The 21,310-nt window shown below is 42.1% G+C and overlaps 1 protein-coding gene across 7 annotated transcripts in view; it reads right to left on the minus strand.

Annotated features, from left to right (window-relative positions):
- The window catches only part of cobll1b (cordon-bleu WH2 repeat protein-like 1b), a 199,471-nt gene that overhangs the window by 52,018 nt on the left and 126,143 nt on the right, over positions 1 to 21,310 (minus strand). For all 7 annotated transcript variants that reach the window (XM_072262036.1, XM_072262035.1, XM_072262034.1 and 4 more), the window contains 2 exons: positions 15,931 to 16,119; positions 2,732 to 2,936 (listed from right to left, as the gene is read on the minus strand). In XM_072262036.1, the coding sequence (XP_072118137.1) occupies positions 2,732 to 2,936; positions 15,931 to 16,119 (394 nt within the window). The remainder of the gene's footprint in view (positions 1 to 2,731; positions 2,937 to 15,930; positions 16,120 to 21,310) is intronic.

The raw sequence follows: 21,310 nt of genomic DNA on the forward strand, positions 1-21,310 counted from the left end.
AAAACACATCTAGGTTAATGGTAGGGTTCCACGGCATAAAAAAGGTTGGACACCTCTGGTTTAGATGAGATTATTAGATTATGAGGACACTCAGTCCTCATTTATTGTCATTTAGAAATGCATACATTAAAAAATGATACAATGTTCCTCCAGTATGATATCACAAGAAAACACAGGACAAACTAAGACTAAAACTAGCAAAACCACATAATTATAACATATAGTTACAACAGTGCAAATCAATACCATAATTTGATAAAGAGCAGACCATGGGCACAGTAAAAAAAAAGTCTCAAAGTCCCGATAGACTCATCATCTCACGCAGGCGGCAGAAGGGAGGAACTCTCCCTGCCATGAACCTCCAAGCACCACCAACTCGCCAGTGCAGCACCATTGGAAGCACCCGACTGCAGCAGACTCTGAGTCCATCCGAAAACTTCGAGCCTCCGACCAGCCCCTCCGACACAGCCTCTCCGAGCACCATCCTCTGCCGAGAGCTTCGACCCTGCCCTGGCTGCCGGGCAACAAACAAAGCCGAGGACTCGGGGCCTTCCCCTCCAGAGATTCTGGACCACACAGTAGCAGCATCAGCGAGGCAGACACTTCAGAGGTTTCACCAGATGTTCCTCCGTGCTCTCACGTCCGTCTCCATCAAATCAGGATTGTGCACGGCACCCTACTTGACAGATAACAGACACCACCACCGGAGTGACCGCTGCGAGCTGCGTCGCGCTGCCATCTTCTCCTCTCGACTATTCCCGACTAGACCGTCTTTTCTCCCTTACCTCACAAATGTAAGAAAAATGCCTAAGACTTTCCTCAAAATAGATTTTCTTTAAAACAATAGCTCATTAAAAATAGTAAGATTGAGGAACTGAACATCAATCACAGTTAGCATTCCTTGTGAATAAGGCACATCAAGTCAAGGTTCAATGCTAGGCTTCTCCTGCAAAGAAAGCATTTGCAATGCCGTCAACATCTCATCGTGCCAATAAGCAGCCAGAATGAAGGGAACTTCTCAACTAAACCCAAAACTGCACTATCTTATCAGCATTACTTTGAGCAGGACAACTATGTATTTGCCTTAAGGTATTACCACCAAATAAAGCAAAGCAAAAACAGAGAGGTTGTTGAAGAGACAATGTATGCATTGGTCATGATCTTTGAAGAATCACTTGATTCTGGCATGGTTCCAGAGTTCAAGAAAATTGCAAATGTCACTTCACTCCTTAAGAAGGGAAGAAATCAAAAGAAAGGAAATTATAGGCTAGTTAACCAAACCTCAGTGGTTGGGAAAGTGTAGGAAGTGGAATTAAAATGTGTGGCCACGAGGAGATCCCACTTTTTAATTTCACTTTGCATTCCCATTCTGATATGTCTATCCACGGCCTCCTCTACTGTAAAGATGAGGCCACACTCAGGTTGGAGGAACAACACCTTATATTCCGTCTGGGTAGCCTCCAACCTGATGGCATGAACATTGACTTCTCAAACTTCCACTAATGCCCCACCTCCCCCTCGTACCCCATCCGTTATTTATTTATATACACACATTCTTTTTCTCTCTCTCCTTTTTCTCCCTCTGTCCCCCTCACTATACCCCTTGCCCATCCTCTGATTTTCCTCCCCCTCCCCTTCTTTCTCCCTAGGCCTCCTGTCCCATGATCCTCTCATATCTCTTTCGCCAATCACCTGTCCAGCTCTTGGCTCCATTCCCTCCCCCTCCCACTTTCAAATCTCTTACTAGCTCTTCTTTCAGTTAGTCCTGACGAAGGGTCTCGGCCTGAAACGTCGACTGTACCTCCTCCTAGAGATGCTGCCTGGTCGGCTGCGTTCACCAGCAACTTTGATGTGTGTTACAATCAGGATTGAGGTAGAATATTATCCACTTCCAGGGACGATAGTGGCTCCAACACTTCAGCTCAACAACATACAGGGCAAAACAACCACACTAAGACTCACTAATTGGCACTGTATCCACCACACTAAATATTCATTCCTTCCGCCAGAAGTGGACCGTGGCTGCAGTGTGCACCACCTGCAAACCGGACTAAGGCAATTGGTCAAGGCTACTTCTTCAGCTGTCTCCTCACCAGGGACCTCCACTGCACTGTAGGAGGAAGCTATGGGAAGGCACAACACGTGATTAAATGACTTAGAAATTTTATAGTTTGATGGATGCAAGCCTATTGCAACTTAAGTTCTCAGAAGACTGGAACATTACAACAAGCAGCCAAACATCTCTGGCGTTTTTAGATTACAACAATTTCTGGATGAAGTATTTAATTCCAATAATCAGAGCTGATACTGGTAGGGTGCTAGGGGTTACATCCCCTATAATTGCTGTACATTATCCTAAGTATAACTTGGTCCAGTGCTCTTTCCACTTTGGATATAACAAATAATGGATTTTTTAAAAAAGGACCATGTGAAATAAGAAAACCTTTCTTTCTGCTTTGGAAGTTCCAGTGGCTGGGAAGAAACCCGTATGTAGAAGAAAAAACTGAAGCAATCCTATCTTTAGTGCACAAAATTCAAAAGTAAAATACTATAAATGCTTAAACATTAAATTAAAATGGGAAAGTACTCGGCAACTCATATTTTATATTTCAGTTCAATAGCTTTTCATTAAAACAGAGTTTCTGACCATTATTAATGGGTCATAAAAACATTTAGATCTTGTCAAAGCGATATCAGACATCAATTTTACACATTAGCCAGTTTAACCAACCTCAGGTACCACTGATGTGAGTTTCTTTTTCTCTTCCACACTTTTCTCCTTCAGAATAACTTTCTCAACATCCAATGTGCCTATCAGCGCGTTGGGTTTGAATAGGATTTGATTCTTCTCTTTTCCCACCAATTCAATGGTGTGACTTGATGGATTTAAGTGATATTTGCCACAAAGGAAAATCAACAAATCCCTCATAGGTTTGCTAGAAAAAAAACAAAGATGTTTTCCAGGTTAAAAATCGTGATTATAAACTGCAAAACAAGATTAACAAACTAATTGCACAATTTTACAACAATAACAATCAAATACATTGATAGTCATCATGCAGTATTGATCCAAAATGTTATGAGAAAGGACATGCTATTAAATATGAATTCACACAATCAAGGATCCCAAGCAATGGACCGTTAGTGTAGTGGCAGCAGTGACACAGGTTCAATTCCTGTTGCTGCCTATGAGGACTTTGTACATTCTCCCCATGACCACGTGGGTTTCCTCCCACAGCCCAAAGACGTACCAGTTGATAGGTTAATTGGTCATTGTAAATTGTCCTGTGATTGGCCTCAGATTACATCAGGGGATTGCTGGGTGACATGGCTGGAAGGGTCAGAAGAGTCTGATTGTGTGGATAAAGTTGGACAAGCCAAATTCCTTACAAAAATTGATTTGTTAAAAGGTTATTGGTGTGTTCCATTGACAGATAGAGGTAGAGAGATTTCAGCATTTGTAACCCCATCTGGGTTATATGAATATAACGCTCTTCCATTTGGGATGAAGAATGCACCAGATACGTTTCAGAGGATGATTAATAGCATGATTCAGGGATTAAAAGATACAGATGCCTATATTGATAATTTAGTTACAGGAAATAATACATGGAAAGCACATATTACTGCGGTGGAGAAACTATTTGAGAGACTTTCAAAAGCTAACTTAACTATTAACTTAGCTAAAAGTGAATTTGGTCATGCCACTGTGACCGTTAAGGAAAAGGGTTAAGGAAATTAAACTCCAATTTAATAATACAGTTTAATGTTACAGGAGTACAATATTTTGATCACTCATATTAAGGGTAGAGATAATGTGATCGCTGATTGTCTATCTAGATGTTAAATGTACAATGAAAATTTGTTTTTTTGGAGTGGTATTTTAACATTTGTAACACTCCTACTGTATATTAGTTTGTAAAGTGCTGAAAGACTGTATATATTGTGTATGTTGTAAATTTTATACCTTTGTATTTTTTTTGTAAATTGTTGTTAAAATTTTGTTCTTTAAAAGATCAAATTTTTTTTTGGAGGGAGGTGTTACATACCTCAAGGAGATCTTGTGAGAATGATGTAATGGTCTCTTGGAGGTTATCTGATGTAATCTTCCCGCCGATGTGAGGTCACGTGATGACATATGCACCACGGGTATATAAGGGAAGACCTCAGATGACGCAGTTAGTTTTTAGTTTTCCAGCTAGAACGTGCGGCTGTGGCTGAAGTTCTGTTGCGTATTTGTTCTTATGACACAGTTTCATTTTTAAAACAGAGTGTTACATTCTGTTGCAAGGTACAATAGTGCTGGACTAGCAATTTTTGCTAGATGTATTGACGTACCTTTTTCCAGCAATACTAGAGAGTGAAGACTTTATCGAAGTACAAGACCCGAAGGATTAAGAGAAGTTGGTATCGTTCAGCAGTTTAATAAAGGATCGACCTTATTGAGTCTTCATTGAAGGAGTAGCAACCTGCATCTATGATAACTCTTACCAAAAGGACAAGGAAGTTAATGCGGGAGTTGCTCTCTAGAAACTAAGGTCAGTTGTTTTAAACTGTTTATTTCCTGCATCGTGAATCCTTTGGACAGAACCAACAGGAAAGTCGCGTCTATGAAGAAATTCTTCTCCAGAGAAGTCTCTCCCAATTGAACCTATAAATCTGTTGGACTTTCTAATTTACCATTTTAAGAACTGCATTTGACTTTACCGCTTTAAGAACTGTTTTCGCATTTAACGCTTTAAGAACCAGTACCGAGTGACAATTTGTTGAACAGCTGCATAGCGGTTAACTTCCGGTTAAGGTTTCCGTTTGTTTTTTTTATTGTTTATCCGTGTTTAATAAATGTTTGGTTGTTTTTATATAACCTGTCTCAATTGATATTCATTGTTGTCGGTTACGTAACAACAGTCATTCATTCTTTGGGGCACTTCTCTGTTTTTGTGGATGGTTACGAAGAAAAAGAATTTCAGGATGTATATTGTATAAAATTTCTCTGACATTAAATGTAACTTTGAAAACTTTGATATGTTTTACTTCCAAACTTGAACTAATTGCGGCTGGGGCTCAAAATTCTTCTTAATGTTCTATTTGGAACATGTCAAAATTGTTCCATATTGCAGGGTCAGGTACCTTTAACGCATAAGCTCATCAATTCAGAACACAGAATTAGTAATTTCAAACCATTTCTCTTGGCTCTCAGCAAAGTACTCATATGGGGTTTGGAAGTTAGAAACTGATTTTATTGCACTTCTGCTGGCTGGGTTTAGATTACGGCACTGAAGTATATTAACTATAATCTTTGTACTGATAAATCCCATGCTATACACAAAAAAAATAACAGTGTAAGCTACCTTTTTGCTCTGTATAACCTCTCCTTGTCAGAGAAGTATTTTGCAAAGTTAAATTTGTATGTTTCTCTACATAATATATTCACAGTAAATTGTTGAACAACACACAAATAAAATTAATTAATCACTCACACACACACACAAAATGCTGGAGAAATTTATGATTACGAAGACACGCAGTCCTCTTTTATTGTCATTTAGTAACGCTTGCATTAAGAAATGATACATTATTTCCTCCGGTGTGATATCACAAAACACAGGACAGACCAAGACTGAAAAAACTGACAAAACCACATAATTACAACATATAGTTACAACAGTGCAACAATACCATAACTTGATGAAGAAGTCCGTGAGCACAGTAAAGTTCAAAGTTTCTCAAATGTCCCACATCTCACGCAGATGGGAGAAAGAAGAAAAACTCTCCCTGTAATGCCGACCACAATCCGACTCTGAGTCATCTGAAACCTTTGAGCTCTGATCTGCTCTCCGACACCGAGTACTGAGCGCCATCTTTGTCCGACGATTCGACCTCCGTCTCGGTCACCAAAAGCAGGCAAGGCCGGGGATTTTGAGGCCTATCCCCCCCCCCCCCCCGAAAGATTCCCGACCACACAGTAACGACAGCAGCGAATGGGCATTTCAGAAATTTCTCCAGATGTTCCTCTGTGCTTTCGCGTCCATTCTCCATCAAATCAGAATTGTCCACTGCCCCTATTTAACAGATACGATATCATTTTTTCACCAGAGTGCTGCGCACACGCAGACACGCTGCCATCTTCTCCTCCCGCAGGTTAGCAGCATTTATGGAAATGAATAAACAGTAGATGTTTTGGGCTGAGACTCTTCATGGTCAGAAACGTGACTGTTATTCATTTCCATGGATACTGCCTGACTTGCTGAGATCCTCCAGCATTTTGTGTGTGTTGCTCTGGATTTCCAGTCTCTGTGGAATCTCTTGGGTTAATGAGATTAATTAGGTAGCTCTTATAAGAAAGAGGAATGGTGTGATAAGTTAAATGGCCTCTCCTGTGACAGCCATTCTATACAATTTATAATCAGAAGACACTATAATTCCTATCCTATTCACTTACTAACACTTACGCTGACTTAATATTTCAAGAATCTACAAAGAGAGGATTTAAAGTGAATAGCAAGTTTTATCCATGAGCAGAAAGCAGTTCCTCACGTGAATGGAATTCTCGTCACCTGAACATGCAGTAGTTAGAACACTGACCATACAAGAGTACCACACAGGAACAGGTGGTACCAAACCAGCTAAAAAGCAAATTAAAAAAAACACCCAAACACTAATCCCCCTACCTACACTATGTCCATCTCCCTCCATCCACCTTAGATCCATATGCTTCTCCAAATGTAAATTAAAAACCTCTAATGTACAGTTTTTGCCTCTAACACCATACCAGGCAGAGCACTCCAGGCATCCATCACTCCCCGAGTAAAAAAACTTACCCTCACTTCCCCTTTGAACTGACCCCCTCTCACCTTCAATCCATGCCCTCTGGTATTAGACATTTCAAATTTGGGAAACAGATACTCTTTGTCCACTCAATCTATGCCTCTCATAATCTTATAAACCTCTATCAGATCTCCCCTCAGCTCCTACGCTCCAGAGGAAACAACCTAAGTTTATCCAGCCTCTCGTGATAGCACATGCTCTCTAAGGTAGGCAGCATCCCAGTGAACCTCTTCTGCACCCTCTCCAAAGCCTCAACATCCTTCCTGTGGTGGGGTGACCAGAACTGTACACAATATCCCAGATGTGGCCTAACCAGACTTCTATAAGGTTGCAAAATAACCCCCTGACTTTTGAACTCAGTGCCTCAACGAATGAAACTAATTCAAAAATAATAACTCTAAATTCAGATCCACTGTAATCCATTTAGCTTGTCAGGCAAAATTATTCCTTGATGCCCTTAAGACAAAGAACAGTGTTGAATTATACTACTTTTATATTCTGTGGATTATATGGGGGATAACTTCTTCATTGAAATGTCCCCACAGCCTATTGACTCACTTTTAAAGACTTTTCATCTCCTGTTCTCAATATTTATTGCTTATTTATTATGATTATTTCTTTTTCCACTTGGACGTTTGTTGTCTTTGGCACCCCAGCTGAATGGCCAAGTTGAGGTGGTCTTTCACTGATTCTGTTATGGTTATTATTCCATTATGGATTTATTGAGTATGCCTGCAAAAAATTGAATCTCAGGGCTGTATAAGGTGACATAAATGTATTTTGATAATAAATTTACTTTGAATGAACCTTATATTGTGTATTCTGGTGATTATGACTGTGGTGAAAATGAGAGTGAGGGTTTGATGGATTTTTCCTTCAGGATGGTTCGTATTAAAGGACTGTTCCCACAGCAGTAACGTGAACAGGTCAGTTTTGATCTGTTGCCGGAATTGCTGGCTGGTAACCTGCTTGATAAATTATCTCTATACTGGGACATGTCTGCATCCAACAATCATTCCTTCTCAACTGCTGTTGGCTCGTTGTCATCAGAATTTTTTCATGACTTACTTCAATTGTATACGGATTTAACAGCAGATTTACTCAATAGAATTATGGATAAGAACATGTGAAAATAAGCTAATCGTCCTTTTGTACCTGCTCAGTGAGATCAGTTACAATCTCTCTACTTCCCTTCACTGACCCCACAGCCTTGGTTCCCTTAAGACAGGGGTCCCCACCGCAGACCGGTTTAATATTGACAATATTCTTGCGGACCGGCCAACCCGGGGGGCGGGGGGGGGGGGGTGTTCAAGTAGGGTTAAAATCACCTCAACATGATGTCTTTTTACAGTTAGGGTTGCCAACTTTCTGACTCCCAAATAAGGGACAAAAGTAGCAGTCAGATCCTGACGAAGGGTTCCGCCCCGAAACGTCGACTGTACCTCTTCCTATAGATGCTGCCTGGCCTGCTGCGTTCACCAGCATTTTTTGTGTGTGTTGACAGGATACTTGGGTTTACCCTGAGAAAGACTGCCATGACCATGAAGCCTTGTGCAGGCACCTGTGTGCACATGCATGACGTGTGCATATGTGACGTGTGCATGCGCATACGTGCCGATTTTTATTTCTACATATCGGTTTTGGCTTAATCTTCCCAACTTCATTGTACATACATTATTTCTACTTTATATAGGCTGTGTATTTATCATATCATTCCTGCTTTTACTATATGTTAGAGTTATTTTAGGTGTTATGTGTTATTTAGTATGATTTGGTAGGTTATTTTTTGGGTCTGGGAACACTCAAAAATTTTTCCCATATAAATTAATGGTAATTGCTTCTTCGCTTCACGCCATTTCGGCATGAAAGGTTTCACAGGAACGATCTACCTTAGCAGGGGAAATACGGGACAAGGGCAGTCCCGTATGGAACAAATCAATTTAGCCCAATATATGGGATGTCCCGACAAATATGGGACAGTTGGCAACCCTATGTTCAAGTTCAACAGTGCATGACAGGGAATGAGGAAAGGTGCAGCTGACTCATATCGTTTCCTCGCAGCCTGGTAGCACATGCTTTGCAGCCCGGTGGTTGGGGGCCGCTGCCTTAAGGTACAAGAAGTTACTAATCTCAGTAATGCACGTACTCAGTGACTGAGCTGACATGATGCTCTTGGATACAGCAGCGGTCCCCAACCACCGGGCCGCAAAGCATGGGCTACCGGGCTGCGAGGAAACGATATGATTTGGCGATATGAGTCAGCTGCACCTTTCCTCATTCCCTGTCACGCACTGTTGAACTTGACGCTCGCGAGGTCATTACCCGCGCGTCATCCATGTCAGTGCGGGAAGAAGATCAGCTCCTCGAGCTTGCAAATGACGGCGGGCTGAAAAGTATATTTGACATAACATCTCTCCCAGCATTCTGGATCAAAGTCAAGGCTGAATATCCTGAGATAGCCACGAAAGCACTGAAAACATTGCTTCCATTTCCAACATATCTCTGCAATGAATGCAACAAAAACTAAATTGCGGAATAGACTGGACATAAGGAACCCCCTTCGAGTATCACTGTCTCCCATCACCCCTCAGTAGGACCATCTTGTTGCAGGGAAACAAGCCCAGGGCTCCCACTGATTCAGCGATACTGGAGTGTTGCAATGATTTTATATGTTCATTCGGGGAAAATATGTGCTGTGTGTTTAATATCCAAATGTTACTTAAAATGTTGTGATGCTATTGACTTATAAGTGACTTACATACCCATATAACAATTACAGCACGGAAACAGGCCATCTCTGCCTTTCTAGTCCCTGCCGAATGCTACTCTCACCTAGTCCCACCAACCTGCACTCAGCCCATAACCCTCCATTTCTTTCCTGTCCATATACCAATCCAATTTTTCTTTAAATGATATCGAACCTGCCTCTACCACTTCTACTGGAACTTCTTTCAACACTTACTTCAAGCTTCCCTGATAATTGACATAGCACTATATTCATGCGAGGAAAATATGCGCTGTGTGTTTAATATTAAATTCGTTAGATAAACCCTTTTAGAAAGGAAATTGAGTGTATTAGCCACTTGTCACCTATATTCCGGTCATGATAAACACCCCCACTGCGCCCCCCCGAACGGAATCGCCAAAAACGATTTGTAGAAAAAAATCGGCAGGTATTACGCATGTGCACTGGTGCCCGCGCAAGGCTTTGTGGTCAAGGTCGTCTTTCTCGGGGTAAACATAACGTATTTAACTGCTACTCCTGTCCGTTGGCAACTCTAACACCCCCCGCCCCCCCGCCGGGTCGGCCGGTCCACAAGAATATTGTCAATAATAAACCGGTCCACAGTGCAAAAAAGTTTGGGGACCCCTGGGATAGAGGATTCCAAAGACTAACTACCAATGGGTGAAGGTTTCTATTGTTACCTGACTTTTATGAATGGCCATTCCCTTGTTTAGCCTGTGACCCCTAAGAAGACACCTCAATAATTGAAAACTTCCTATTAGAGTATTGTGCAAAAGTCTTAGGCACCCTACATATTTAATATGCTTTTAGATGGTATGGCCTCCACAGGGACTTGATCTTAACAGCATCGGGCTGCCTGGGATTACCTGGAGAGACAGACACAAGTGTGACAGCCAAAGTCTGCAGAAGAACTCGGGCAAGTTCTCCAAGATGCTTGGAACAACCTACCATCTGATTTTCTTATAAAACTGCATGACAGCATACCTAAGAGAATTAATGCAGTTACAAAGGTAAAGGGAGGTCACACCAAATACTGATTTGATTTAGTGTTTTACAGTTTACTGTTCCTTAGTAATTTATTTTGACATTTAGAAACCCTTCAATTCATTACTTTTGAAAGGATCTTTTCTTTACAGAATTTTTTACATGTGCCTGAGACTATCGTACAGTACTGTACATCATTAAAAAAAATTGTACTTTGAGAGATCCACTTCTCATCATCTCCTTTAGGAACAGTTAACTTAACATCACTTCATACAACAAATTCACCAATCTAAGTAATGGCGCAAATAATCTTCACCAAGCTCCCCCGCTGCTGCAGATACATTCCTTCTTGAGTGGGGAGGAAAGACATTTTGACAGTGCTCCAGTTAACTGGACGCTGACAATAGACGCCAGTCCAGCAGTTCAGGAACAGCTTCTTCCCCTGTGCCATCCAATTTCTGAATGGGCAGTGAACCCATAAACAGTACCTTGTTTTTTTATATTATTTCTGTTTTTGCACTATTTTTAATTTAACTATTTAATGTACATATATACTTATTGGAATAGATTTATTTTTTATATTATCATTGTACTGCTGCTGCTCAGGTAACAAATTTCATGACATATTCTGATGATATTAAATCTGATTCTGATTGTTTACTCAGGGTGCAAAAAAGTAGAGCATCAGAATATTTCTTTTAAATGCTCGGAGGATCCTGGGCACACAAATCATTCAGAGTTAGCTTGTAAGAGTTTAGAATGGCAAATGGTATTGGCGTGAATCCTCTCCAGTTTCAGCACATCCTTTCTAAGGTAAGGGGCCCAAAGCTGCTCACAATTCCGCAGGTGAGACCTCACCAGTGCTTTGTAAAGTCTCAACATTATATTTTGCTTTTATATTCTAATATTCCTGAAATAAATGCTAACATCGTATTTGCCTTTGTCACCACAGCCTCAACCTGCAAATTAACCTTCAGGAAATCCTGCACAAGAAATCCCAAGTCCCTTTGTACCTCAGCTTTTTGTATTTTCTCTCCATTTAGAAAATAGTCAACCCTTTCATTTCTTCTACCAAAGTGCATAACCAAACAGCTCCTGCCACTACATTCCATGTGCCATTTCTTTGCTCATTCACCTGATCTGTCTACGTCTGTCTGTAGCCTCTCTACTTCCTCAAAGCTAACTGCTCCGCCTTCGATCTTCAATCATCTGCAAGACTTTTCAAAGGCATAAATTCCATTATCCAAATCGTTGACATATAATGTAAAAAGAATCAGCCTCAACACGGACCTCTGTGGAACACCACTAGTCACTGGCAACCAGCCAGAAGATGTTCCCTTTATTCTCACTCTTTCCCTCCTGCCAACCAATACTGCTTTAGCCATGCTAGAATCTTTCCTGTAATACTGTGGGCTTCAGGATCAGCTGAATGTTGGCTATTGTTTCGAATTCGTGATGTGACGCGCATAACCCCTAACAAAGGGAGACAGCATACTTGTTAAATGAATCATGAAGCAGTCATTAGGAGAATCTATCCCAATGATTATAGGACTCTGGGGGCAGCGCCCTCGATGTGTAACTAAGGGAGCCTGTAAAGTCTTGGTGGTACCAGCGCCTGAGATAGAAGTGCCCGGATCTCTTCAGTAAAGTGGAGGTCATTCTGACCATCATATCCCTGGGATCTCACTGTAGAACTCTGTAGGTGGGATCGTCCAGAATCTGTTGGACTTCCCTGTGGTATTCCTTGGAAGACATCAGGACCATTGCACAGGTTTCCCCCGCCATCCGAAGGTAGAGCGTTCCTATGAAACGGTTCGTAAGCCGAAATGTCGTAAGGTGAAGAAGCAATTACCATTTATTTACATGGGAAAATTTTGTGAGCGTTCGCAGACCCAAAAATAACCTACTAAATCATGCCAAATAACACATAAAACCTAAAATAACAGTAACATATAGTAAAAGCAGGAATGATATGATAAATACACAGCCTATATAAAGTAGAAACACTTTTCCACAATCATTGCCTGAACTGTTCTCCGTAGTGAAAATCTCACGCAAACGCCATCCGCAAAAACACGGCGCAAGTGCTCTCCAGTAACCTTTAAGCTATGAAGCTGCCAAATCATACCAAATAACACGTAAAAATACACAGCCGATATAAAGTAGAAATAATGTATGTACAGTGTAGTATCACTTACAGGAATTGGGAAAGCGCAGAGCACACTGATGAAGGTGTGTTAGACTGAGTCCTCGGAGTTTGGGTGGTGCAGTGGCCCCCACCCTCCGGGCAGCGACCGGATACTGATCCGCGAAGCATGCAGGGGTACAGTGGTATCCGGGAGGCACACAGCACATCTTTAAGAAAAAAGCCAAAATAAACAAGCTAATTAATTACGTGCCAGGCAGTACCTAATTAATTAGCATGTTTATTTAGGCTTTTTTCTTAAAGATGTGCTGTGTGTCTCCCGGCTACCGCTGCATTCTCCGTGAATCGGTATCTGTCCGCGGCCTGGGTGTTGGGGTGGTGGGACACTGGGGTGTCATCTCGTTGTCTGTTTCCATTAGGGCAGGCAGCTCGTCTTCTCCTATGGCTGCATGCCTCGATGTCGAAGGTCGAGGTTCATCGTCTGCTGTGGCTGATGTGGAAGGCTTGCTTGACTGCTGAGCCTCACGCATTTTTCTATCATACAGTTCTTTGTAAGTACTCAAACCATCTTGCAAATATCCCCTAAACCGACGTACCCTTTCAAAATTAAAGTCGTACTTTATCATTACTCATTCGGTTTCAATTGTTATCCTTTCCTCTTCCAATTGCATCAGCTCTTCATTTATCAGTTCTTGGTCATGGGATGCCAAAACCTCTTCAACATCATCTTCGTTAGCTTCCATAAGCCAAACTCACTTAGTCCTTACTTCGTTCACCACGATCAAAACGCTTAATTATGTCTAGTTTTACGCTAAGTATAACACCCTTACAAGCTCTTTCAGGCTCTTCCGATACCATAGAACTCATCTTGCAAATGGCTGCTCATAGGCACGTGTTTATGCAATGCTGGCGAGAATGCCATTCCGAATCGGGGGAGAGCGGCTGCTCGGGGCGCGCGCTGCCTTTTATCGCGCGCTGCTTTTTTCGTAACAGTGAAAACACCTTCTGTCAGCGAAAACAGGGCACTAATGTAGGTCTTTTGTAACAGTGAGGTTTCGTAAAGCAAACGTTCGAAAAGCGGGGGACACCTGCATTTCCTTTGTCCGCTGGTAAAATCATGATGGCTGGGTTTTGTCACAGTGCCTGGAGGGCCAGTCGCTCTTTTGCATTGTTCCGTTTCAGCAAAGCAGCTCTTTTTTTAGGGCCATGCAGACCTCTATCTTCCTCAGTATCCAGTGGTAGCTTTCAGATCGTTTGCTCTTCTCCGCCAATATAGTCCTGATCAGATATAGGTCTGGGAATTAGAGTGAAGTTTAGCCCCTTGGCAAGGACTGATTCAGTCACCTTGTCGATGCTTTGCCCAGTTTGACTGATGACAGTCCTTTCTCGGTCCAGTGGTGGGATGGCTGCACTTTGTTTGGATAGTCTGAATTGCCTCGCAGTGTTCCTTCATGAAACTAGTTCACCTTGGGCAGTGGTGGACCTGTCAACGTACTCCCAATCACTACGAGACTAGAGGCTTGACCATTCCAGGTGAAGAGACAGTTGTCTGCTCACGTTGATGTTCAGAGCGGATCTAATACAATGGACACACTCCCTAATCAACGCTTGACTAGCTCATCGTAGAATGTGTTTAGCCGTCAGAGAAACCACCGCAAAACGCAACCTCACAAACTTAGGGATGATGTCCTTGTCCCGGCATCTCAGAAGAAGGCTAAAGAACAAAGAAGACTCACCTTCTCTTTACGCAATGATTCAAAGCGACAAATATTGCGGTGACCTGGCTTCCCGTAGAGGTAAGTGAAAAGGATCAAGTGCTTTCCCGGCGTATATGACAAATAAACTCCTCTCAGGCTTCCGACCGGGTACAGGTATTGATTCTAACCGACACTTTGACGAAAAACTGGGCCATCTTCACCAGGGATGATGCCTGGGTATATCTAGTCCGGTGGTATTTATACCCCCGTAGTCTGTCCCTCCTCATTGATTAGTCCTCATCCAATCAGGTTTCTGCTCTCCCACCTTGTTAACAATCGAATTCCAGTTCTTACTTAGAGCGAGACCTTTGTCTTTGTCAAAACTCAGAAGCCTGAGAAGAGTTTAATCACCAAATTTGCTGAGAAAGCACTAGATTCTTTTTCACTGAGTAGGTAGTGTAAATTGTCCTGTGATTAGGTTCGGGTTAATCAGCATTGTGGAGTTGCTGGAATGGTGGGGCTCAAAGGCCCCAGAGGGCCTACTCCGCACTGTACCACTAAATAAATTTTTTAAAATATCCTCCTGGTTAACTTTTCAAAAAGATCCACCCACAATGTCAAAAGTTAATCAATTTTCTACAGTTCTTTACATTTTGCTCTTAAGCGAAAAGACCTTTTAAATTCCTTTGGAGTACACACTAGCCAATTCATATTCAGTAAGAACCAATACCCTTCATAGGCTGATTTCAAACTGATCACTGATCAATGTTAAGGAGTTAGAAACCATCCTATAAATACTATGAAACAGGTTACATTCACACCAATCAGCTTCTGTATAATACTGTATACTAGCAAGGTTGCAAAAATGTAATGTAACCATTGCAGAAAATGTGAATTATGAACTTGTACTCTCAACTTACAGGAGCTAATACTAAAGATTAACTTACACGAAGTTACTCATCACATCATTAAGATCCGCAGTGATATATTCATATACGCTATGAATGCCAAGAAGGGATACAAGGTTGGCGTGGTTACTTGAAAACAATCCAAAACCGCTGAGAGACTGAGTGCAGAACTCAACACTGTGTGACGCACTAAGCAATTGAGTTCCAAGTCAAAAAAAGTACCTTTGATCCTTTATTGTGAAGCCAGTAAAGACAATTGACAAAGACAATCAAAAATAGTGATAAAAGCTAATGAAACTACTGTTGTGATAGTTGAATTAGTGAAATTAGCGGTCAACAAAAAATATCTATCCCCTACTCAGTCTCTCTTTAACTCAACTAACGGCACAAAGCGTGAATACATGACTACTTATTTACTTGTACCTTGCCCCAACCCATGTGACAAATTACCATAACCCATAATAAAAACATGCAACGCAAAATACAGCACAGACAGAAAATAGACACACGGCTCCGACACAAGTTGTTTCATTAATTGCCAGAATAGAAGCACAATCTAGAGAGCTGTAAAAAGCAGCACAATTGATGAGACATGGCAAAGGTACAAAGAAAGATAACTACCTTCCAGCTACACTGGTGGATCGCTCTTCCCCGCCTGGCAGAATGACAGTCAAATCCACATGTGAATTCGCAACACTCCCTTTCTGTTCCATGGTTAAACTTCCACACTCTTGGCTTTTAGCTACTGAAGAGCTCTCAACATGCTTGGAAAACGTTGGAGGTGCAGGCGCTTTTGGTTTGGATTTTTTGCTGTTGATAAAAGAGAGATCTATTAATTAATTGGCTTTGAGCAAATAAATTCTTTAAAAGCAAATATTAAAAATATCTATAAATTGTTCAATTAACTCTTGGTCAAGGATTGTGTTCAGGGTTCAGCTGAGTGTAACAAGTCCATTGGTGGTAATTGACGTGGTGCTCAGAGTGCTATTCGTGCATGAGGATCATAATGTTTGTGGGACTTTTATGCTGCACTTTGGCTCAAAGTTCGTAGGCAAAGAGAGTAAGAGTTTGAGGGAAAGTAAAACAAACAATTTGATATTTTGATTGCTCCTCCTCGATTCCTGCCAGAAGAGTACAGGGCATGGCCATGTTACAAACTCCCCTTGAATGGGCACCCATATATAATGGCGCCACGGCAGTGAAGCGTTCAGCCTGACGCTTTTACAGCTCAGGGTGTTCGGAGTTCAATTCCAGCATCCTCTGCAGACAGGTTTGTACGTTCCTTCCCGTGTGGGCGTGGGTTTCACTCCCCCAGATGCTCCAGTTTCTTCCCACAGTCCAAAGATATACTGGTTAGGAGGTTGATTGGTCATTCTAAATTGTCCCATGATTAGGCGGGAGTTAGAGGTAGGTTTCTGTGTGACACAGCACGAAGGGCCTGTTTCACACTATATCTCCAAACAAATAATATAATTACATTGAAGAGTCCTTTGTACATACACTCGTTGTTACCAAAGGCTGAACTAGTTTCTTCACTCTCTGCATTTTTAATAATTATCCTTTCCATAAGACCATAAGACAAAGGAGCAGAAGTCGGCCATTTGGCCCATCGAGTCTGCTCCGCCATTTTATCATGAGCTGATCCATTCTCCCATTTAGTCCCACTCCCCCACCTTCTCACCATAACCTTTGATGCCCTGGCTACACAGATACCTATCAATCTCTGCCTAAATACACCCAATGACTTGGCCTCCACTGCTGCCCGTGGCAACAAATTCCGTAAATTCACCTGCCTCTGACTAAAAAAATTTCTTCGCATTTCTGTTCTGAATGGGCGCCCTTCAATCCTTAAGTCATGCCCTCTCATACTAGACTCCCCCATCATGGGAAACAAGTTTGCCACATCCACTCTGTCCACTCCTATCAGTATTATGCGCATTTAATATCATTCATTACATGTGAAGGTATGGTTATCATGTTGAATGATCTGTTTGGATTTTCTGACTTACAAAGTTGATTAATGGACATTTTAAAAAATGCAACTCAGTCATTACCCAGGAAAAACCTGTATGCGGATAGTGGTCCCACCCAAAGTGCTATGCAGAAATACTGAACCACGTTAGGGTTCCACCATAAATTTTAGGCTTGGGCCAAAAAATGCCAGCTCAAACAGTCCCTCACAGATAAGTCTCTTCCCAACCCACAGCCCACCCACGTTTTGGATGCTTGGGTCAGAACAAAGGTGAAAGAGGAGGGATGCATGGGAGAGTGTGGAGCAAATGACACAAGGAAATTTGGTCATGGTAGTGCCAGGACAGCAGCTGGAGGTATTACTGTACATATATAGCAAGATCGGCAAACTTCAAGTGGGGTGATTGGTGTGCAGGACAAGCAGCCTGTGATGTTTCAGAGTCAGAACTCCTCACCCATCCCTTCATCCAATTTCAGGTTGGTGGGGAAGGTTCCTGGATCTTCACTGGGCTGAAGGTTGCAGAAACACAGATGTTCAAGACCAACCGCAGTTCCACCTCACTGAAGAATGATGTGAAGGAAGAAGAGCACCCTATCCTCAATAGGACGCACAAAACAACACCCTTATTAACGTGTACAAAACCTAACAACTTATTTTCAAGGACTCTGCATCTCACAGTCTGAATAATTATTGTTTATTTATTATTATTTCTTTCTTTTTGTATTTGTACAATTTGTCTTTTACACACTGGTTGAGTGCCCAATCTGGTGCAGCCTTTCATTGATTCCATTTTGAGTTTATTGATAATGCCCGCAACAAAATTAATCTCAGGTTTGTATATGGAAACATATATGTACTTTGATAAGAAGTTTACTTACAACTTTTGCTTTAAAAGTAAAATGAGTTTTTATATAGTTTAACCTGATTTCACTAGCTGAAGAACAAGTGGAGCTATTGCTAACTTCTCCGATCAACCACTATTAATAAAAACACTCTTCAAAATACAGACTCTTCCTTTCAGCTGCCCACCATCGTGAAAGCACTCCTGCTCCGGAATGGCCAAGTAACCATGCAACAGATATCTCTGATTGGGACACAACACCTGGTTTCACAATCCAAAGCTCACAATGGTTTATTTCCTGGAAGCTCACCACGGTCAAATGCACTTCCCAAATTGTTACCTTGCTTAATGGGTCATTATGTCAACTCCATATTTCTTTACAGACATTCCTGATACTGACATTTTCTAACCTAGTATTTTGCAGCATTATGACACAAGACGTTTCACTTGTGTTGAAATGGATGCTGAAATAGATGGTTATCTAACCATTATTGTCTGCCATATAATCAGGATACAATTGACCTCTGTATGCCCTTTATCACTCTGAAGTTACATTCTTGCTTAATATTATTCACTCTCGTTTGTTTCCTATGGCAGGGAAGTCAAGAACCAGAGAGAACAGCTTCAGAATAGAGGGATGTCCATTTTGAATGGAGATCAGGAGGAATTTCTTTAGCCAGAGAGTGGTGAATCTGTGGAATTCATTGCCACAGGGGAATGTGGAGGCCAGGTCATTGGGTGTATTTGAAACAGAGGTTGATAGGTTCTTCAACCAACACACATCAAAGTTGCTGGTGAACACAGCAGGCCAGGCAGCATCTGTAGGAAGAGGTCCTGACGAAGGGTTTCGGCCTGAAACGTCGACTGCACCTCTTCCTACAGATGCTGCCTGGCCTGCTGCGTTCACCAGCAACTTTGATGTGTGTTGCTTGAATTTCCAGCATCTGCAGAATTCCTGTTGTTTGATAGGTTCTTCATTAGTCAGAGCATGAAGGGATATGGGGAAAAGACAGGAGATTTGTTTGAGAGAGAAATCGATCAGCCATGATAAAATGGCAGTGCAGACTCGATGAGCCAAATGGCCTAATTCTGCTCCTATGTCTTATGATCTCCCATTGCAAAGTCACATTGCTGTTCTCCACCACCCTGCTTTGCCACAGTCAAAAGCTTTGAGCCACATGAATTTCCTTGGTTTTCATGAGTATGAAATGCTTGTGAGATTCACCCAAGCCACTGCCTTTCCACCACTCAGGATGTTCCAGAATTTAACTGTTCATCTCCTTCAGTCAACACACAAAATGCTCAGAAAGTCAAGCAGCATCAATGGAGGGGAATAAACCATCGCTGTTTCAGGTCAAGACCTTTCATCATGACTTGGTCCAAAACATCAGCTGTTTACTTCCCTCCATAGGTGCATCCTGTCCTGCTGAGTTCCGCCAGGGATTCTGTGTGTTACTGAAGATTTCCAGCATCTGCAGTCACTTGTGTCTCCCTCTTTTTGTCAGCCCATATTTCATTCCTCCTCAGATAGACTGCAGTCAAACCGCATGGTGTCAGTGTATCACTTTCATATTCTTTTACAGCTCAGGAGTTCATTCAACCCACTGAGTCTAAGCTGGGTCTACGAGCAAATCCATGAAGTCTATTCCTCACACACAAAATGCTGGGGGAGCTCACCGGGCCAGGCAGCATCTTTGAGGAAGAGTACAGTTGACTTTTCAGCCCAAAATCTTGACTGTCCTCTTCTCCAAAGATGCTGCCTGGCTGCTGACTTCCTCCAGCATTTTGTGTGTGTTGCTTGGATTTCTAGCATTTTCTGTGTGTTGCTTATCTCCAGCCTCTGCAGATTTTTGCAGATGTGATCGAAGACTATTCCTCCAAATACTTCCCTGCAACTATTGTTTCACATGTGTGTATCAGCTCCACCCTGACTCTCCTCCCACCCCTGATACAAGGGATAAATTACAATAGCCAACTAACCTACGATTTTGACCAGGGCAGACTGGCTGTGGCCTGCAGTCAATGAAGGACACAGCACTGTTGAACATTCCGAGACTGTTTCAAGGACTCTGCAGTTTGATGGCTAATATTCTGTGTGTCATTCGCTCATTTTTTGCCGTTTAGGCTGTTTGTTCTTTTTTTTTTGCGGGTTGAGTGTTTTTCTGTGAACAGGTTCCATGGTGTTTGTTTCCTGCCTGCCTGGGCAGAAGACAAATCTCAGGGTTGTATACCGCATAAATACTTTGATAATAAATGTACTGTGTACCTTTTGACATGAGTTGGCAGCAGCACATGATGAACGTCGAGCTCTATAACAACCTACCGATGCTCACCACTAAAATCAAGGCGAGAAGACTGTAAGTAGCGGGCACTGTCTACGCCACCCCAAGCTACCTGCCAGCCTAGTCGTCATATGGGAGCCCAAGCACGGGAGGATGAACCCTGGGCGCCTCCCAAGACTATGGTCAACATGCTCCTAGAAGACAGCGGCGCAGCTAATGTAGATGAACTGAACACACTGATGAGGGAGAGGGAGAAGTGGAGAGTCTGTCATCATGCCCGACACCGGCCCCCTAGGCCTGAGTCGACGTAGTAGTAGTAGAAGTATCTTTTGAATTCATCTGTGTTTTCAGTTTCCTTTAACTCTCTGCCTTTACTGAGGGGTTCCATGTTAGAATTTTCAGTGTCAAGTCTTACCCTTCTATGACCAATGTATCTGTTTGCAACACAACATCTTATCCCCAGGTGCTGTTTTTTTTTACAGCTTACCAACCTTGTTTAGTAACCCAAACAGAGATTAGAGCTGATTATTAAAGTAGACTTTATGAGGGGTTGTAAAATAAGAAGTGAGAGACAAGCAGACATGACTTAATCAGGCCAGTGGACAGACACTCACCAGGAACCTGGTCTTCAAAAAGAGAACTGAGTAGCACTCACTTATGGGCCCATTCACTACAGATGCTCGTTGGCTGGGATTTTTCGTAAAGCACAGGAGTGATGAGAGGAGTCCATGCTCTCACTCCACCTTAGTAAGTCGGGATATGGACAGGATTCCAGGTATGAAATGGTTATCGTATCAAGCGCAATTGAAGGCTCTGGGCCTGTATTTACTGGAGTTTAAAAGAATAAGTTGGGGGGATCTATCAAATGTTGCAAGGCACAGATACAGTGGATGTGAAGAGGATGTT

The sequence above is a fragment of the Mobula birostris genome, chromosome 6 (assembly GCF_030028105.1).
Source record: "Mobula birostris isolate sMobBir1 chromosome 6, sMobBir1.hap1, whole genome shotgun sequence".
Classification (NCBI taxonomy): domain Eukaryota; kingdom Metazoa; phylum Chordata; class Chondrichthyes; order Myliobatiformes; family Myliobatidae; genus Mobula; species Mobula birostris.